General features: G+C 36.1%; 1 protein-coding gene across 3 annotated transcripts; it reads left to right on the plus strand.

Moving 5' to 3' along the window:
* The first annotated feature begins 4,580 nt into the window (after positions 1–4,580).
* LOC113753834 (helicase-like transcription factor CHR28) lies at positions 4,581–19,947 on the plus strand. 3 transcript variants are annotated; one of them, XM_027298093.1, is made up of 14 exons: positions 4,581–4,795; positions 5,321–5,462; positions 5,570–5,795; positions 5,885–5,959; positions 6,038–6,223; positions 6,303–6,676; positions 7,614–7,685; positions 7,767–7,844; positions 7,939–8,830; positions 13,091–13,221; positions 14,267–14,488; positions 15,457–15,990; positions 16,747–16,956; positions 18,823–19,947. In XM_027298093.1, exons 2-14 carry the CDS (start codon positions 5,358–5,360, stop codon positions 18,964–18,966), a joined length of 3,249 nt encoding a protein of 1,082 aa, XP_027153894.1. In that variant the 5' UTR covers positions 4,581–4,795; positions 5,321–5,357; the 3' UTR covers positions 18,967–19,947. The 3 variants fall into 3 exon arrangements, with proteins under 3 accessions (XP_027153894.1, XP_027153896.1, XP_027153897.1); XM_027298095.1 differs by lacking the exon at positions 4,581–4,795 and having other exon boundaries at positions 5,374–5,462; positions 5,560–5,795; XM_027298096.1 differs by lacking the exons at positions 4,581–4,795; positions 5,321–5,462 and having other exon boundaries at positions 5,750–5,795; positions 5,889–5,959.
* The last annotated feature ends 61 nt before the right edge of the window (positions 19,948–20,008 follow it).

Raw genomic sequence — 20,008 nt, forward strand, 5'->3', positions numbered from 1 at the left:
AAGTCAATTTTATGTTTTAATTCCTTGTTTCTAGCATAAGATTCTTTCAAATTATCATGTAATTTTTTAATGAAAAATTCAAGATCATCATCAGTTTCATCATCACTATCAAATTGAGGACTACAAGTTGTTACCTCATCATTTCTAATAGTTATGAAAACCATTTGAGCAGATTCTTCTTCCTCTTCAATTTCACCATCGGAGTTGCATTCATTCCATGTGATTTTGAAGTTGTTGAATCTTGATTTCCTTTCAGTTTTTCCTTCTTTCTTCTTCTTCATTGGACACTCACTCATGTAGTGTCCAAGTTGGCCGCATTCATAGCATTTGTCAATTTACTTTTTATTGGTCTCTTGCTTTTCTTTGTTTCTTGAAATGTTGAATTGATTGGAATTCGAATTGCTAGGTCCTCCTTTTCTGAATCTCCTTCTATTGAGGACTCTCTTGAAACTCTTTGTGATGAGAGTTAGATCATTGTCATCTATATCTTCATCATCCAATGAAACAGAGTCATTTTCATCTTGAGATGTTTTTAGAGTAATGTTCCTTTTTACCTTTGCATCTTTTTCTTGCTATACCTTAGTCTTGAGTTTCAACTCATAAGATGTTAGAGAATTTATAAAAGATTTAATAGGCATTGAATTCAAATCTTTTTCCTTTTTAATAATAGTCACCTTACTCTCCCAATTCTTGGACAAAACATTCAAGATTTTTTTATTTTTCTTTCCTAAGGAGTATTTCTTTTCTAACAACTCTAGATCCTTAATAAGATCATTAAATCTACAATACATTTTATCAATATTTTCATGAGATTCCATCTTAAACGACTCATACTTAGTAACCAAGATAGATTTCTTTTGTTCTTTAACATTTTCACTATTTTCATGAATTTCTCTCAGTTTATCCCAAATTTCCTTTGCTGACTTACAGCTTTTGACCCTAATAGATTCATTTGAGTCAAAAGTACTATATAACACATTCATAACCTTTGCATTTAAGGTGAAGTGGGTTCTATCATCACTAGTCAATTCATTTCTGGTTTTTGATTTTGGTCTATGAGTAACTTCTTCTATTATAGAGGCATCATATGGATCTTCATTAACAATAAATCACAATTCAATATCAATCAATTGCAAGAAGATAATCATTCTTTCCTTCCAACTCACATAATTCAACCCATTAAACATTGGAGGTCTAGTGACAGATTGTCCTTAAAAAACATGGCATTATTAATTGTCATCTTACTCCTAAACCGCTTGAGTTTAATCTCTAGAAAACCAAGTTCTGATACTAATTGTTAGCCCCGAAGACAACCTAAGAGGGGGGTGAATTAGGTTGATTATAAAGCTAATTAAGTTATGAGTACTTTTTGCACAATATGAAATTTACCCTCTTTTCTAAGTGATCACACAATGAATCAATCAATGAATGAACAAAATCACTTGAGAGAAGCAGAAAATATAAGTAATTTAAAGATCACAAGATAACAATAAGTAAATAAGAAGGGAAGAATTGTAAACCAATTGACTACCAAACTCCTCTTGAGCTTGTAGATCAATTCAAACAAGTTTCTTCAAATTGATGAAATACAACCAATCTTGTATACAAAGGAAGGCTCACTTCCTCGTTGCCCTAAACTTCACTCGATCAAGTTAGAAAATTTTATTATCCCTCAGGACAACCCTCACAGAGCTACACTATTGAAATATTCACTCACAAATGAAAAGCTTACAATGAACTTCACGCCACCAAGGCTACAAATCTTTCTTGGAGAGTATTTTCGCATTAAAATTACTCTTTATCTTTTGTATCTTCAGTGTGCAAAAGTGATTTGAAGTTTCTGACCATGCACTATTTATATAAGACCAAAAAAATGCTTCATTAATGCTTCCAATGGATAGAAAGTAGCTGAAGAGTCAACTAGCTGTTGGGAGTATCGGACGTCCGGTACTTCTGATACTTGAGTCCGACAGCAGGCAGTGAATTTGAAAAATCTTGTTCAATCCTTTTGGACGTCCGGTACCTCTAATGCTTTGCGTCCGAAAGCAGACAGTGAGTTAGAGGGAATATCTTAATTTTTTTGGATGTCCGGTGATAGAGTTTCTCATGCGTCCGAAGTGCTGCATTGTTTATCGGACGTTCGATGTTGTCTTCGTGAGCGTCCGACAGTTTTTAATTTCCTTTATCTCTTTCAAATGCTCTTGTTCTTTGAATCAGATTTGCTTCATAGATGAAAATATTTCTTGAAGAAATATTAGTATCATCCAATTGTTTTGTAAATATCAAAAGTTAGGGACCAAGATCAATAGTACATGGATTGGAGGGAGGGAATGCAAATGAGAGATTTCAGATTTGAATCCTCCTACTTACACTATGAAAAAAAATGAAAAAATTAGTACCTATACTAAATTTTAATTGAAATTTCATGACATATATTGACATTTTAGCACCTCATATGTTTCTTAACTTTCTCAACTTTTTTCTTGATTATTACGACAACATTTTAAAGGAAATATTTATGATACGAGTTCTTTCCTATACAAGTTTTAAGTGAACAAAGTCAAATAGTAATTAAGAGCATTCCTATATATGTATACACATGGATCATTAGTTAGTTCCATCACTAAATCAAACTGATTGAAAATTTGCTTCACTGTATTTATTGAAGACTAAATTTGTTATTTATACTTACAATATATAAAGGAAGGAGAAGGGGTTTGGAGTAAACATTTATTGTCACTTTATAAATTTCTATTTTTACTCTTAAGAAAATTTACTTTTACTTTGACTATGTACATACATGTTGTCAAGATAACCACCTGGGGGTATTTTTTTCTTCTAACTATTTAAGCATATATTTTCACTCCTAAGCATTATCTGTTAATAATTGTTTTTTATCATACAGATTTGCTTAACTACCAATGTAAAATTATTTTATGAAAATAATTTAAAAGATTAACGCTTTCTTTGGCAATGAAATTTTTATATAAAGTATATGACCATAGATATTATGTACTATTTCTTTATTGCACACACATTGAGTGTGCATTTAATGCTAATATTTGTTACCAAATACGCTGGTGAGTTACTTATATTCGTAACTCCTATCTATGTAAGATATGATTCATTGTCTCTTCCTTTTTTTTTTTTTTTTTTCTAAGCAAAAGCTTAAGTAGCTAACTAAATCTGGACCCTTGTTTGGCAAGTAAGTTCTTTGCTAAATTTTTATCCTACAAGTTTTTTTAAAATAATTTTAACTACGGTAACTTCAAAAAGTTTCTAAAAAATTTTAAAGATTTGTTTAATGGGTGCCTGTTAAAATATATTTTAAGTGTTATATTTTTGGAATTATATTAATTAGAAAAAGTAAATAAATACAAGGGATGGTAAACAAGATTGAATAGGAAAAGTATATAAATGTAAGAGAGTATAATAATTGTCAGTATATGTATATATATGGTAGGTTAGGTGAATACTAGGTGTATTAATGAGTGTTCTAAAGACATCAGTTAGAAAAATCCAAATTTTAAAATACATATCTTAAATAAACACACGAAAAAAGTTTTCCGATGATGGGGGAGGGAGTGTAAGTCAAAAGTTTTGGATTTGAACCCTCCTACTTACACTAAAAAATATTTTTTTCTTTTCTTTTCTTTCTTCTTCTTCCTCTCCTTATTTTAATCCACTACTACTTTTATTGCCGGACGGCACCGGTAATTCATTTTTTTTTGTCTTTCTTTTCCTTTCCCTCCCTCCCTTCTTCTTTCCCTTAACCTACTGCTACTTTTGTTGTCGACTGGCACTAGCAATTCATATTTTTTTGTCTTTCATTTCCTTTCCCTTCCTTTATCCCCTCCCTTCCTCTCCTTGGCACCGACAATTCATTTTTTTGTCTTTCCTTTCCTTCCCCTCCCTCTTCTCCTCTCCCTTTCCTCACCACTCTCTCCGTCCTTCCTGCTGTTTCGTTAGGTGACCAGATTGCGTAGGAGGAGGGGGAGGGTGGTGGGAAGGGAGGGGGAAGGAAATGGCGGGGAAGAGGGCAGGATGGAAAGAAGGGATGAGGAAGGAGGAGAAGGGGAGAGCAGAGAGAGGAGAGAGGGGGGGAAAGAGAGAAAAAAAACAAGAAAAGAGGACTTTCGATAGAGGTGTTGGTGATGGTGGTCAAAAGTGGGAAGAAAGGGAGAATGAAGAATAGTGATGTGGGGAAGGAAAAAAGAAGAGGAAAGTAAAGGAAAAGAAAAAAGAAAGACAAAAACAAAAAAGAAAAAAGATTTTTACATATCTCAAAAGGTTTTTCTACAAATTTTACTGTACGCTACCATTCTCTTGCCTAGACTTTTTACATCCAAATCAAGTTTTTACTCTCAAAGAAATAAGGGGGGTTCATTTTGCAACTGTTTCAAAGATTTAGCAAGTTTTACAATATCTCATACCTCAAAGGGTCTGGAACGAAAACTAGCCTTCATAAAGTGCACGTTTTCTGCGGTTGCTTACGTATTGGAAGGCTCTTTTGGGCCAAAAGTACAAATAAATATAATCTTTGGGAGTCATGGAGATGGGAGGAGACGACAGCAGCATCGTACGAACAAGTGAAAGTGTACTTTCAAAGGTAAAACCCGAATTAAAGCACAAACCCAAGGTCCCAAACCCGCCCTCCTTTCTTTCAGTTGCTTCAGATTGTAGAAGAAATTCCCAATAATTCCTACTGCTTTTCTTCACAAAAAAATTGTAATCTTTTCTAGTTCTGACTAAATAATCAGTGAGCTGTTGGCTGTACAACACTCCACCCGAACAGGTATATTTTTGAACAAAGCCCTTCTTCTGTTTATTAGCATTTTTTTTGTTATTTTTTTCTGAAATTTGTTTGTTTGTGCTAAATGCTTGATTTAAGAAAGGCCCATTTGATATTTTGTTGGGAAAGCATTTATAGAGGTAATTTGATTTGCCATTGAAGAGAATTTGCTAGTCTTTTCTTATACTTCTTGTATTTGGGTGTTAAAAATTTGATCTTTTTTGCTTTTCATTTTGTTATTTGGTTCTGTTCTAAACTTTCATGTTGTGATTGCTTTCAAGATGAATGTTTCATGTTGGCCCAGGTGACCATTTGGTGGATTTTGGGATTATAGTTTATTTGCATTCATGTTGCAATTGTTTTTGGGAATGGAAAGTAGGGCAGCTTTATTTTTATTTGATGGTTTTATTTTTTATTCATGCATACTTATGTGGACTGAATTTTTAACTGGATTATCTGTCCTTTTGCTTATTTTTGCCCTTTATTGGGTGGAATGTGCCTTTTTTTGGGCCCTTTTCTCCCCTAAAGGAGCTGTGGGAATTCAGGAGACATGCATTTATTTTAGATGTCTGACCATGGAGATCCTCTGCACTTTGGGGTGGACTCCACTAAAAAGACCTGGCTTTATTGGCCATTTGGAGAATTGCTTTTGAGACCATTGCGGCGTGTGGTGAGTAAAGATTTTGTCTGTTCTCATGTTTACGCACAGTTGGTCATTGAGGTTATTGTTATTTTGTTGGTCAGAATAACTGACGTAATTGTGATAGTTAATTATAGGTTGGATCCTTGTTTGGAAGCTCTTCTAAATTGGTCTCTGCGAGAGAAAATCCGCATTCAGCTGGAATGGCTTCAGTAGATCCTATTGATATTAGTTCATCTGACGATTCTATTTTGCGGGAGATAGATGAATATTTTGATGAGTCGCCTTTAAGGGACTCTGCAACATCTTCCAATGCTAGGAGTCTTCCTAATTGGGCATTGACATCTTCGTCAAATATGGCTGGTGAACTTTATGATTTTGACGTCAATCTCTGCAAGTTTTAACTGGATTGTTGAATTGTGACATCAGTGCATGCTTGCTGAATTTTGTAGGTAGGGGTTCTACTTCATCATCCAATGCTAGGACTCTTCCATCATGGGCAATGCCATCTCCATCAAATACAGCAGGTTTATAAATGCCAAAGTTTGAAGGTTTTGATTGGTATATTGAAAATGATTTAAATTAATGCTTGTCCAATTTAACAGTTAATGGCAGTCCATCTCGAACAGCTTCATCTCCTAAAAGACCATTTGCTTCTAATGGAAGTTCATCGCATTTTACTTCCCCTGGTATTTCAAAAGCCCCAATTCATGCAACCACTAGTGGCAATCTAGGAACTTCCTATTCACATACAGCTGGAGTTGACAGCTCAGAGTTTTTGAGTAATTATGGTAAGATGGTTCCACCTCTAAACTTTGGCCGTAGAATCCACAACGGACTGTTAATTCCAAATTTTGGTCCTTTTTACAGATGATGAATGGCGTTCTACTAAGCGGGTGAGGTGGACGCATCCTACATCCGTCCAGACTTCCCAGCCCAATTTCAGATCAAACAATTTGGTTGAGGACGTGTCTAGTAGTCACTTTCGGGAAAGTCATGGAAACGCTTCCCAGTCCACTAGGCCAAATTCAACCAATAGCTTGAATTATCATTTTGGCAGGGGCACTGATGATGCGGTTATGTATGAAAACAGAGGGAGTAGGGTGTTACCTCCATCTTTAGCATATGGTAAATATACTTCAGCTACTTATGCCAATTTGAGTGAACCATTACCTCATAGGGGGTTAGGCGAAGAAATGCAAGCTGGAAATGATGAAAGAATGATTTTACAAGCAGCTTTAAAGGCAAGTTTCAGTAATCCTTTGTTTAATAATTCTGTTATATCTGGTTTGACCTGCCTTCATAATTTATGTTAACTGGTTTCCCCACACCGTATTCCTGCTGCATAACCAAAGTGTGAAATTTTTGAATTAGGTTGAAGGGCTAGCCATAGTTAGTCATCTTGAGGTTGGGTACTTAAGTTCAAAAGGGGTGGAACACTATATATCAAGTGTTGTCTTGTGTTTTTGGTGAATATGTTGGCTATGCATAGCCAATGCATTGCATATGAGCCCCGGGGGGGGGGGGGGGGGAACAATAATGTAGGAGAAGTTGTGGTCCAAAAAGATTATTCTATGTTTGTTTCAGCTTGTCTTTTTTATTTTTTTCCGAATAATCAAATACATTTGAATGATATAACGGCTTGGCCGAGACGTCTCCACTGGAACAAGTTAATGGAAGTCTATCATCTGTGCTAATTTTGTTTTGTGCTTCTATCAGAGAAAAGCTTAGCATTGGATTCCAAAAGCTTCTTAATTTTCCTTTGTGTTTGAATATTGTCTGGTTTCAATATGTGAGTTTGCTATAAATTTTGGGATCCTGAGTAATTCATGAATAATGTAAAAGCTGAAACAGAAATCTGTGATGTGGTCAAAGTAGCATTGCTTTAACTGGAACAAACTGTAGAAATCAATAGTTGAAGCTCTTCATAACAGATAATACCTGTTTGGGTAAGTATGGATCTGTGAAGTGCTTGTGGCAGCCTCTTACATCTTCTTGCTGATACTGTTAAAAGTTTTGTATGCTGTTGATCATCAGGCAACATGCTGTAGTGATGCTTAGATTTTTTGAACTTTCTTGAGAAGTGGGATCTGTCTTTATTAATTTAGATTTGATATATGGAATCACCAAATAGTTAATAGTCAGGAGAATTAACACATATTGTTCTCTTTTTGTGGGCAGGGTATTAACCAACCTACACGTGAAACTGATCTGCCTGAGGGTGTTTTATCGGTTTCTCTGCTTCGGCACCAGGTTTCCAACCTTACCTTGAGTAATCTGTTATATTCTTAAGTTTTAAAGATCTCAAGGATAAAATGTATTTCCCCTCATCAGAAAATTGCTTTAGCATGGATGATGGAGAGGGAAACAGCGGGTGTTTATTGCTCGGGTGGAATTCTGGCGGATGATCAGGTCATACCATATAAAGTGTTGTTTGCATTACTTTGCATATAACCAATTTCAACCTTAGACAGTAACACTGGCTCATGATCCTATTATCCTACAGGGCCTAGGTAAGACCATCTCAATGATTGCACTCATACAAAAGCATAGGTCTTTACAGGAGGATTCTAAATCAGAGAAGTTATCTACTACCAAAGCTGAAGCCTTCAATCTGGATAATGATGAAGATGAAAATGCTGGTAGGACTCCTGAGAAGCCAAAGATAAAGGGAGAGTCTGACGATTTGGAAGAGCTTTCAGGACCGAGTAGTTCCATGACTCAGTTTCGCAATAAGAGGCCAGCAGCTGGTACATTAGTTATTTGTCCAGCAAGTGTGCTTCGACAATGGGCTCGTGAGTTGGATGAGAAAGTCTCTGAGGAACACAAGCTCTCAGTGTTAATCTATCATGGAGGAAACAGGACGAGGGAACCTTCTGAATTGGCAAAGTATGATGTGGTTTTAACAACATATGCAATTGTGACGATTGAAGTTCCAAAGCAACCTTTGGTTGAGGAGGAGGATAATGACCATAACAATGGAGAGAGATATGGATTATCTTCTGAGTTTCATGTGAATAAGAAGCAGAAGAAAGCATCTTGTAACAAGAAGGTAAAGAAAGGTAAAAGAGGAACTCAGTCTGATGGTGGCGCACTTGCGAGTGTGCGTTGGTTCAGGGTGATTTTAGATGAAGCCCAGACAATAAAAAACCACAGGACTCAAATTGCTCGAGCTTGCTGCACACTTAGAGCAAAAAGGAGGTGGTGTTTGTCTGGAACACCAATACAAAATACAATTGATGAGTTATTCAGCTACTTTAGGTTTCTGAGATATCATCCATATTCACAGTACAAAGAATTTATTGCCAACATTAAGCTTCTGATATCTAGAGACTCGATTCGTGGTTACACAAAGCTTCAAGTCGTCCTGAGGGGAATAATGTTGCGTCGAACAAAAGGTGCACTGATTCTTGTTATTCTTGTTCATTTTCTTCTTCTTCATGTCTTAGTTGTGGGCATTAGCTGGTCGCATTGGCTTGTGGGAAGCACACATATATAACTTGGTGCTTGTAGCTCTCATGTTTGAACTGGAATAGTGTATTTGCTGTAGATATAAAGGTCAGAATATGTACAACCTGATAATTTTTGTGTCGGATTCTATTTGTGCAAAGCAGTGTGAATGCATGTTCTTTCAGTTGCATTGTTTTTTCTCCATTTCTTGTGCTGCTTTGTGGGCTGGAGTTTTTCTATTTTCCTATGAAAAGTATGAGGTGATGCCCAATCCAGTCATTGAGTGGCATGCCTTTCTCTTCTTTAAGATTTATGGGAAGTGGAGGTGTCAAATTTCTCTCTTCTCCTTAAAAAGAAAATCCTCTGTTTTCTCTTAACTTAAAAGTCCCACTAGACTGGGGATTTCCTATTGCTGCACCTTATGCGTCATGGAAGTTTTTATTGTTTGTTGAGCATGAAAGTGCTAGATAAGGCTTGGTGCAGTCAACTTGTGCAAAAGAATGGCTAAAGTATCAATAATTAAATGTATGATTTTTGGCTTCTTTTATCTGGAAATCTAGTCAAAATGAATAAAATTGATGTAGCAGCAGTTGGTTTTGTGTTAGGTTCAGATTGAAAATGGTGGTTAACTATGTTGCTCAGAGTGAGGTGCAGGTGTTGGATACAGGTACATATCTAGGTGTTGGATTCATTTAACTCTGAAAACTAGGATATGGGGACACGTCTAGATATGCGGACACGGGTATGTGGACACGGCACAAAGATAGGTTGGATAATTAGATCGTGGAAATTGCTCTGCATATGCATCCTTACCCTCTTCATCTTTGCCTCAATCCTCTTCCAATCTCTGCAATCCTCTTGAAGTCAAAATTATCAGCCTCTTTCACAAAGATACAAGCATGGATGAATAGCAATTTTAGATGAAAGCCAAGTCCGAAACAGTCAATGCACCAAATCTGTCTGACCACATCCGATACGGATCCCACACCCACGCCTGTCTCTTGTCGACACGGGTGCGCCAGGGCTGAACGGAGGGTCCGAGCAACATAGGTGGTTGATATAAGTTGAAATTGGTTAAGCTTAAGGTAGGACATAAGGATGATATGACAAGGATTGTGATAGCTTCTAGAATTTTTTCCCCTTTTTGTGCTACTGTAAAAGGAGGGATTGTTGAGGAAGGCACAGAGGAGGCAGCTGACACACATGCACAGAGACACAGAGAGAGGGAGTGAGGGGGAGGTGGGGCCTTGAAGTGGATCCTTGCCTCTTTTGTGATTTTTGGGTTTTTGATCTCCTTTTGGGAGGACTTAAAATCGTCAGGAAATCATTTCAGTTCCACGCTATCCTACCGCTACTTTCCTTGTTTTTAAAGTGTAACTTTCCTTCTAATACAGCAGAAAACCAAGCCTAACATGGCAATTGAAAAGTTGAAATTTATATTGCTTTCCAAGTTCAAGTTCCTCACAAAGCAAATTAGGTCTAAGAACAGGCCAACATAAATAGTTCTTAATGACTGCCATACCGTATGGAAACTTCTAAGTATTGCAAAGACATTAGTTCCCTATAGCAGTCAATAGAAGGGAGAATTATACAATTGTTGTGTCTAATGCTGTTGAAAATCCAACAATTTTCCGTGCTTTTGTGACGGAAGTCTAAGATATAAAACATTGTACTCTTGAAGCATTAATGAATATGTGAGAAGGAGAACTTAGTGAGTCAGCTGGGTATCCTGTTAGTGATTGAGAAATGGAGCATAATTTCACAATCTCATGACTTTATAGGTGAGGTTGAGTTAAATTGATAAAAATGGAATTGGTTAGAGTATGGCAGTACCTTTTAATGATCTTGTCTTTGTTTTTTTGACAATATCTGCTCTTATACTTTTCAACTCATTGGTTCTTGTTACTTATCCTTTAACTTTCCAGTGGTTGTTGACCCAATTACCGTGTGCTGTTAAATTTTCGTCAGACATAAAGTTGTTACAAAGAGAAGCTTCACTGGATCATATTGTTTCTTTTCTTGATGTGCGATTATTGGTTAAAGGGAGCTAATATACTTATCTTGGAAAGTTAGTTTTGACATAACGTTTGAAGAGTTCATGGGTCTAGTATTCTGAAACGGCATTGTAGCCTATGTCACCTGAACTTGGCTACAGTTCCCGCAAACATGGCTACTTCAGTACAAAATCAATGGTTGGACACGGGTATGGCAGGGCAAAGGGTAGAGTCCGAGTAACATGGATTCTGACAGGGGATCATGGCAGTTCTTCTAGAAACAAATTGTGTGGCAAATCAATGGAATTCGTAATTTGGCTAGCAAAATAGTGGACAGAATGCTAAGATTTCTGTGTTAGACATGCATTTCTCCAAAATCATTCACAGCAGTTCTTTTTCTTTTCTTCCACCTTGTAGACATTTCTAATGGTTTCTTCCCTTCTCCATCTCTGTGAAGTTCATGTGTAAATCCTGAACCTTGTCTTTCTTTCCTGAGTGTTTGTTTTCTTCCATATGTTCATCATGCCTGAATTTGTTTTTCCTTCTTCCCTTTCTTTCTCTCTCTACACACACACACAAAAATGCATATATGTATATGATATATCTCTTAAGAAGGAAGTTGCTCTTATTCTTTGTCATCCCACATCTTAAACGTTATTCTCCTGTCTGGATTTAGATTTTAGTTGGATGATGATTTTTGTCTGCTCTTCCAGATTCCACATATCATGTTTGAAATTTGCTACTGGTTCTCTTTCTTGATGTAATTATATTGGAAGACTGAGTCCTCTAAAAAGATCCAGGTTTTCCCTTCTAAAACAAATGGCTTTTTGAGGGACAATTAATAATAATAATAATAATAATAATTAATTATTATTATTATTATAACAACAACAACATGTTATCAGTGCACTAATATTGAAAACTCATAAAATGTAAGCCTAGGGAGCATCTTTTTCTTAATTGGTTGAGAATGTTGCGGGCTTTGCTGATTAGATGTGGTGTCTAGTAATTGAGAGGGATTTGGTATGTTGTTGGAACTGAACGTGATGTTTCTGGTTTCATTGGGCTCAATGTGCATCACTTGATATAGTTGGGAAGAGATCTTTTGGGAAATTTTGGTGGGATTCAGGTTTTACAGAACAGAACTGTTTCTAGTATTCATTGGATCTCGTTGGGGAGCAGTTTTGCTCCTTGAAATTGTGTTTAATTGCTTTTCTTCCTATGTATTTCTTTTCATGCTTGTATACTAAGCTAATCTTTTCTAATTGTTAAAAGTTCTTTTCAAAATTAGTTGTTGTCAGTCTTGTTATACGTACTTCTTTTCTCTTGTCAATGGATCTATTTTTCTGCTAAAGAAGAATGTACTGTCTACGGTTGGAGAAATATCTGTAAAGAGTGTGTTTTTCTTCACAGTATAGTGGCTTTTAAAATGTTCTTCAGTGCTGAGAATGTTGATTATTGAACTAGACATCACCCATTAATGTCAACAGATATTCTTGATTGATGGAACTTTAGGGCAAAAACATTTAAATTATCCGCTTGCGGTGTCCGTCTTGATATTCTAGTTTAGGTTTTATTCCTTTTGCTCAGTAATCATGCTTTTGCGTCATAACCATAGTGCAACAAAAAAAAAAAAAAAATTCTCTCTCAGCCATCATGTTCTTGGTGGTGATATTGATTGAGTGAGACAAACTCATTGGTTTCTTCTTCGTAAATAGAAATTACGTGACATTTTTGGTCACTTATAATGATGCAATCATGCTGTGGTATTATTCTTTTTTCCTTCTTTTCTTTGAAGAAACCTTTCTGATTTCCCCTTCAAGTTGGATAATTAATTTTGATATGGGACTTTTGCTTTCGAAGTATACACATCATTTCATTCTGCAAAATGACGAGTGAAATGTAGCTTGTATTTACCTTTATGTTGGTGGCACATGCCAGAGTCTTGTTAAAGTTGCTTTTTCATTTTTGTCTCAATTTGCTGCATGCTCTATGTATAGGGATTTAGTATGTCAATGTCATTTGTCTTCCTTTTCACTCTTTATCTGCATAATAACCTGCTTGTGCTGGGAAACTTTAGGGAAGTCCTCTAGTCTTCTTTCCTCATAGTCCCTCTTGTTGCTTGCACATTTGCTTTTTACATTTGACTGATTATTGTTGATGTGTTGTCAAATCACTTGTACACAGATGCTAATAATCTTTGGCTTGTCACAGGAACATTGCTTGATGGGAAACCTATAATAACACTACCACCCAAAACTACACGTTTGACCAAGGTGGACTTCTCTGCTGAGGAACGGGCTTTCTATAACAAGCTAGAAGCTGATTCACGCTCGCAATTCAAGGTGCTTGTTTATTCTTTTTAGGAATGTTTTATAGCAGAATTTAGTACTTGAGTCTAGAGCATTGGCAAGTTTTGTTTATGTTAAGTTAGAATTGCGGTAACTTCCATGTTGTATCTGGTTTGCAATGAATTGTTAGGTTAAAAGCTGGCTGGAAAGTGGTGGGTATCTTTTTTTTCCTGCCCCAGAGGGGGGGGGGGGGCTGGGGTTTGGGGTGGTTTGTTTGTGCATGGTTGCTTGATGGTTAAAATGGTTGGAATATCTTGAATGTCAAATAGGAACGATTCGCTGACAATGTTATTGGCATTTTGGTCTTTTTAGTATTTTAGCATTGCAGGGTAAAAGATGCACTTGTTTCTTGTTGGTTGAGATTGGAAAGAAGAGGAGTCCGCTCTCTGAGTCACATCTAGAATGCCATAGGCCTTATGCCAGGGTTTCGAAAATATATTTGTGTCACAAAATTTTGAAAAAGTTCATTAGCAATTAGGAAAGAGAATAGCAGCAATAATGAAATCTAAGGAGACTTTTGGAAAAACCTGTGGCCTCTACCATCATTGGATTGCTTGACTTAGAAACATTTGATAACATATTTGCGATTCTCTGGAAGTATTTGAAGATTCTAGAAATTCTTTAAGTCAAGGAACTTGGTTCAAGTGAGTTAAAAAGGGACAAAGTTTATCCAGTAGTGGATTGTTTACTATTTTGTTGATTTATTTCCAGTTGTAACCATTACCTCGAATAACGCACTCCAAACTGTTTACATGGACTTCTTGAATTTATTATACTCAACTTATTTTCTTCCCCTTTTTTCGTTTATTTTTTGGTTTGTGCTTTTGTTCTGCATGAACAGGGAAAAAAGGAGTGATTTTTCTCTGACCTAGAAATGGAATATAGTCTTTAGTTCATTGTTGATCTCCTCTGTATAACATGAGTTTGCATTGGCCTTTTAATTTTTACTAGTTGGGTAAATACCAGAAGTTTAGACCATGTCTATTGGTTTCATTCAAGTTTTTTTCCATGTGTCTAAGGTGTTGAACTTTGCTTGCAGGCTTATGCTGCTGCTGGCACCGTGAATCAGAATTATGCAAATATTCTATTGATGCTTCTACGCCTTCGCCAGGCTTGTGATCACCCACAACTTGTCAAAGGATTTAGTTCTGATTCTGTGGGAATAGAGTCCTCAGAAACGTTGAAGAGGCTTTCAAGACAAAAAATTCAATATTTATTGGGTCAACTTGAAATGTCCTTGGCCATCTGTGGTTCATGCAATGTGAGTTCAATCATCATCCTTCTCTCCTTTCTCATACCTATTTCTTTTAACCTTCATCTTAGAATTTCTTCATTCTGTCTTGCGCTTATATGCTTATTGCAGCTTTGTCTTCTAGCAATATGTTGATGCCTTTGGTCAATGACAAGTTCAGTTGCAGTTTGGTGTTTGTGGTGGACACGGGTACTGCACGACACGAACATAGAACATCACTTCAGAGATTAGGATGTTACACCATTTAGAACATATTTTATAATGATTATGCATGCATACATACATCTTATTCTGGCTCTTTTTGAACATTGTTAGCCACGTGAAAGTAACCAAATGGAGTAGAAAGCATATTGTGCTTCCCTTGTAAGCTTCGTATTTTTGCATCCAACAGTGACTAGTTTTGATTTTACTGACTTGAAAATCTTACTGATAAGGTGCTGAAAAGCTAATTGGGGAAGTTGGGACCATGTGTGCATAATGTCTACATACATATTAAGAATATAATGCATATGTAAAGGATAACTTTTTATTGTATACATCATTTAGGTAAACTTATCCTATTTAGGCACAGACATTCAGGTATTGAAGCACTATGCAGTTATTTTACCATGTTTACATGTTTCTTGAATTAAGATAATGCTTTAATTAAGTGATTCTCCTAATCTTTGCTACTTTTTCTTGCTTGTTCTTATAAATGTGGCATTATGACGTATTTGTGCCATTTTTTACTTTATAGAAGACTCTGCTATATATTTTGTGATATTCTAGATGAACATCTCACAAGTATTAGTAAGTGGTGAATGTTTGGTAAGTGAATGACTGAGGTTTATAGCATTCTAAACTTCTCCAGTGTCAGTTTAGTTGTCTGTTCTTCTTTGTGTAGTTATTGTTTTTTTACCTTTCATCACAGAAATTCTTGATGTTGTTTGACTTTGTCTACTTTCTTAATCTGATTCCTCTGCTTCTTATTTTTGCAGGATCCACCTGAAAATGCAGTTGTTACTATTTGTGGGCATGTTTTCTGCTTTCAGTGTGTGTCAGATTACTTGACCGGGGAGGACACTACATGTCCTGAATCTGGATGCAAACAACAACTTAGTGCTGATATTATCTTTTCCAAAGCTGCATTACAGAAATGTCTATCTAGCGACTTTGACAGTTATCATGCCAATATATCAGGAAATGATGAAAAATCAGCAGTGCTCAAAGATAAATACAGTTCCAAAATCAAAGCTGCCCTTGATATTATACAGTCATGTTGTAAACTAAGTCTTAGTTCAGAAAGAAATGAAATGCAACTGAATGGTGATGCTTCATCATCAGGAAATGGAGCTGCTTATTCACAGATTTCCAGACAAACAAAAGCTATTGTGTTCTCCCAATGGACAAGCATGCTAGACTTGGTTGAGATTTCGCTTAACAGTTCTGGTATAGAGTACCGAAGGCTTGATGGTACAATGTCTCTAGCGGCTAGAGACAGGGCTGTCAAAGAATTTAACACCAATCCCGAGGTTAAAATCTTGTTTCCCCAATTCATGATAAATTGATTTTTGAGATTTTATTTGTTAACAGTATGTCTTTCATGTCAGCCCATTCCTTAGAGATATTAAGGAACTCCCAAGTTACCAACTGTGGAACTAAATGGTCTGGATTGCTGTTTGCTCAAGTCATGAGTGTTGTCCTCACCTTCGATTTTCTCCATATTTCTTTCTTGAATAACAAATTGTGCACACTTATATCCAATTCTGAAATGGTCAAATTAGTTGTATGATGTGTCTGCATTTTATGGACAAGGGGGTTTTTGTATATTGAATGCAGCAATATATTTATTTATTAGACTAGTCAAATTCCTAAAATGATGGCATGTTGTGGCCGCAAAATACTCATACAGCTGTTATGGGTAAAGCTGCATAACCTGCTTTCTAATAAATTAAAGAAAAAAAAAAAAACAATGAAGTACTTTCTAGAGGAGCTGGCATGCCAAATAATTGCATATGGGGCGCTGATATGTATAAGAAGTCTACACGCACACACGCATATAGATTTGGGAGAAGGCTTGTTTATTCCTCTACATGAGATATATGAGGACACAGGATAACATCTATGAAGCACCATGGTAGAACTTTACATGTGTACTAGTGCTCCTTTTTCTTGCTCTAATCATCTCTCTTTTATATGTGAAGTGGATCCTTTGTTGTGTTTTGTCTTTTATTTTGTTTACTTGTCTATTGTATGTTCTCTATATCATACTGTTTATAATCTTGCAGGTGACTGTTATGTTAATGTCTTTAAAAGCTGGAAATCTAGGTCTTAATATGGTGGCAGCCAGTCATGTGATTCTTTTAGATCTTTGGTGGAATCCGACTACTGAAGATCAGGCTGTTGATAGAGCTCATAGAATAGGACAGACCCGTCCTGTTACTGTTTCACGGTTAACCGTAAAGGATACTGTTGAAGATCGGATTTTAGCTCTCCAGGTAAAATATAACATTTTTTTGTTTATGTAATAAGGTCTGATTGTTGGGTATGTTGGCTAATTTCTGATAGTGCCTTTTTTCCTGAGTGAAGTGCTCATCGTTATTGGTCAGTAGCCTGTGATATATTATAAACTTTCATCTTTTTCACTTGAAAGAACCTGCTCATTGTACCTCTCGTTTGGTCTAATTAGTAACTCTGTGTAAATTCCAATTTGCAGAAAAAAATGTATAGTTTATTCCCCATAGATATGGTCTTCTAAAACAGTATCCTTATTTAATATATGCTGGCCCTATTGAGTGTGTAGCACTTAAAGCTAAGACAACAAAGAAAGCAAGGTATGCACGACTCCCTGAATCACCTTTTTTTTCCTGGTTCCTCTTGGTCATGATTGTTGTCTAAACTGCCCATCTCTAATTCCCCTTGTTCTCTATCGAATTATTTCGGGTAATGTATGGTTACTAAGAAATTGCTGAAGAACCAGTTAAAGGACCTGCTCTAGAAAATACATTCTTCAATAGGAACAGTGAAGAATGAGATTGTGAAACTAGCCCTGGCGCAGCTTTTTGTCATTCGTCTTCAAGTGAATCAAACTGTACATGTACCTTTACCTGATGCTTAACGAACTGACCAGGTTATGATAATTAACTAAGATTAACCAAGACAATAGAGTTACAATGTCATATGACAGGGTTGCTATAACAGTTTTTGTTCTCTTAGCTGCACAAGGATTGTATGTGAGTTCATGTACTTAAAAAGTGTAGAATGAGAACTGAAAGTGTTTATTTATATTTTCTTTTTGGGTCTTATTTCTAAATAATAGTATAGAGTTAACTCCGTAATAAATGATAGTTATGGGAGAATGACAAGAAGAAAATTTTGGCAAATGTTTGTGGAGTAAATGGGTACTGATTGGGTGTCAGTTTTATAATATTAACAAAGCAAGAGAGAGAGAGAGAGAGAGAGAGAGAGAGAGAGAGAGAGAGAAGAAAAGAAAAGTAAAACACTGCCAATGTTATCCAATTATCTATTTGATATTTATAGCACAATGAAGATCAAAATTTGCTGTATTTACATTTTTAAATTCTCTTATAAAGATGTAGATGTTAATTCTAACTTAAGTTAGTGTTTGAAAAGTTTGAAACGTCTTTTAAAAGTATAATTTGGTTTCTCCTGATTATTTGTTAAGGCATATCTTAGATATACTTACAATTCAAACTTTATAAGTGCATGTTTAACATCATGGTTATTCTGCTTATTGGTAATCAGATAAATGTAGTCCCATTTTGCTGGCTAAATTATGTAGTTGTCCTGATTAAATTTTCCACTATTAAAAGTCAAAGATCATTGCTTGCCAAATCTCTTTTATGAATTTAAATTAGTCTTAGAGACTCTCAAATATTGAAAATGAGCTGGAGGATATTATTGTGGGAGGTCTGACTCCATCCCCTTCGGCTCTTTTAGTCTGGGAATAACAAAAAACGGTATTTACACATCACTTTCACATTCCAGAGTTGAGAAGAGCTCGCTGCTATGGTCTCTCTGAGTAGAATTGTTACGACAGAATAATGAAGGTGGTTTAGTGATCAGAAGAGATCAAGTGTTAGGCTTTTATGTGCATGGGGATTATTGTAGACTGAAATAAAATACGTTACATATTCTGGCAATTACTAGCTTTGAGCAGAGTCTCACAACTGAAACGTAGTGGTAGTTCAGTTGTTTTGATGAGTTCACTGCTGGGGCTTCTTTGTAAATTAGTCTTTTATGTATTAATACTAATTTTTATTCCCTAGTAATCATTGCATTGTCTTTGCCATGCAAGTTTCACTTAATTGGATATGCCATAATTAGCCCCTTTTCTGTTTCAGGAAGAAAAGAGAAAAATGGTTGCATCTGCTTTTGGTGAAGATCCAAGTGGTGGCTCTGCAACTCGCTTAACTGTAGATGATCTCAGATTTTTGTTCGAGGGGGAATCAGGGCGGACACGGTCATCTGCAAATGGCCTGCTTTAGAAGAACACTGAAAAAGTTGTGGATTACCTGCTGAATGATGATATCCACAAAAAAAAAAATTTTTTTGGTGCACCTGCACTTCCTGAGTATGCAGCCCTATTATGTAATTGGACTGCTATATCTTGGTGCATTTCTAGTGGTTAGCAACTGGTTTTTTGCAGCCAGAAATGCGAATTTCTGGCTTACATCGATTAAAAATGTTTAATTTTCATGTACAGATGTTTCATATTTTTAGTAATGCATATTAGACATGTTAGAAGTGCAGCTATCAGCAGGCTTGCAGCATTTCAGCTCTTGCTTCGATGCCAGATGTAGGGGGATTTATGTCTTTAGTTGTTTTGTGGTTTAGGTTAAAGCAACTGGATATAGAAGCAAAAGCTTTTGTAATGGGATCATGAGAAGCAGCCAATTTTGAGTTGTGTATATTGCTGCAGTTTGTTGAATTTCAGGTGCTGCTTAATGTATCATATCCAACGAATCTGAAGAAAGACTGCAGTAGGCTAAAATGGTTGTTCAAATGCAACCCTGGATGACCGAATCTTGCTAAAGGCTTACACTTGAGTAGACCCGATCTTCAAAAATTCAATGGTTCAGATTGTGTCACACCATTTCATCAAATAGTGTGGTACAATCTGAGCCATTGAATCTATGAAGATCAGGTCTACTCAAGTTTTGGCCCTTGGTAAAATGCTGCTACGGCCGAGCTTGCCGTCCTTACAAATTCGAAAAAGGAGCCCATGTACATTTGCCTCAGTATTTGCAGTGTTTTGTAACAGGGATCTTCCTGATTCCATTCCCTATATTTTCCCTAGCATTAGACTTTGCAGAAGGAACAGGACTACTATGCCCTCTCAATAGCATTGCTTCATGTTTTTGCCAGCATAGCTGCATAGGAATATATATTTTGTAGTGATAACTGCATCTGAAGTCTATTTCCTGCAGTATTGTCCCGAAAGAAGAAAAATGATTTTAAGTACTTAATTGAAGCATATATAATACTAGTCCATGCTCTATATATTTTCCATTATTTAGTGATCATATC

This window comes from Coffea eugenioides, chromosome 11 (genome assembly GCF_003713205.1).
Source record: "Coffea eugenioides isolate CCC68of chromosome 11, Ceug_1.0, whole genome shotgun sequence".
Taxonomy (NCBI): domain Eukaryota; kingdom Viridiplantae; phylum Streptophyta; class Magnoliopsida; order Gentianales; family Rubiaceae; genus Coffea; species Coffea eugenioides.

Excerpts from the sequence above, each read along its gene's own strand:
- LOC113753834 (XM_027298093.1), top strand. The coding sequence starts at position 5,358 with ATGTCTGACCATGGAGATCCTCTGCACTTTGGGGTGGACTCCACTAAA. Across the intron at positions 5,796-5,884 it reads ATCTTCGTCAAATATGGCTG|GTAGGGGTTCTACTTCATCA; the intron begins GTGAACTTTATG and ends TGAATTTTGTAG. Across the intron at positions 15,991-16,746 it reads AATTTAACACCAATCCCGAG|GTGACTGTTATGTTAATGTC; the intron begins GTTAAAATCTTG and ends ATAATCTTGCAG.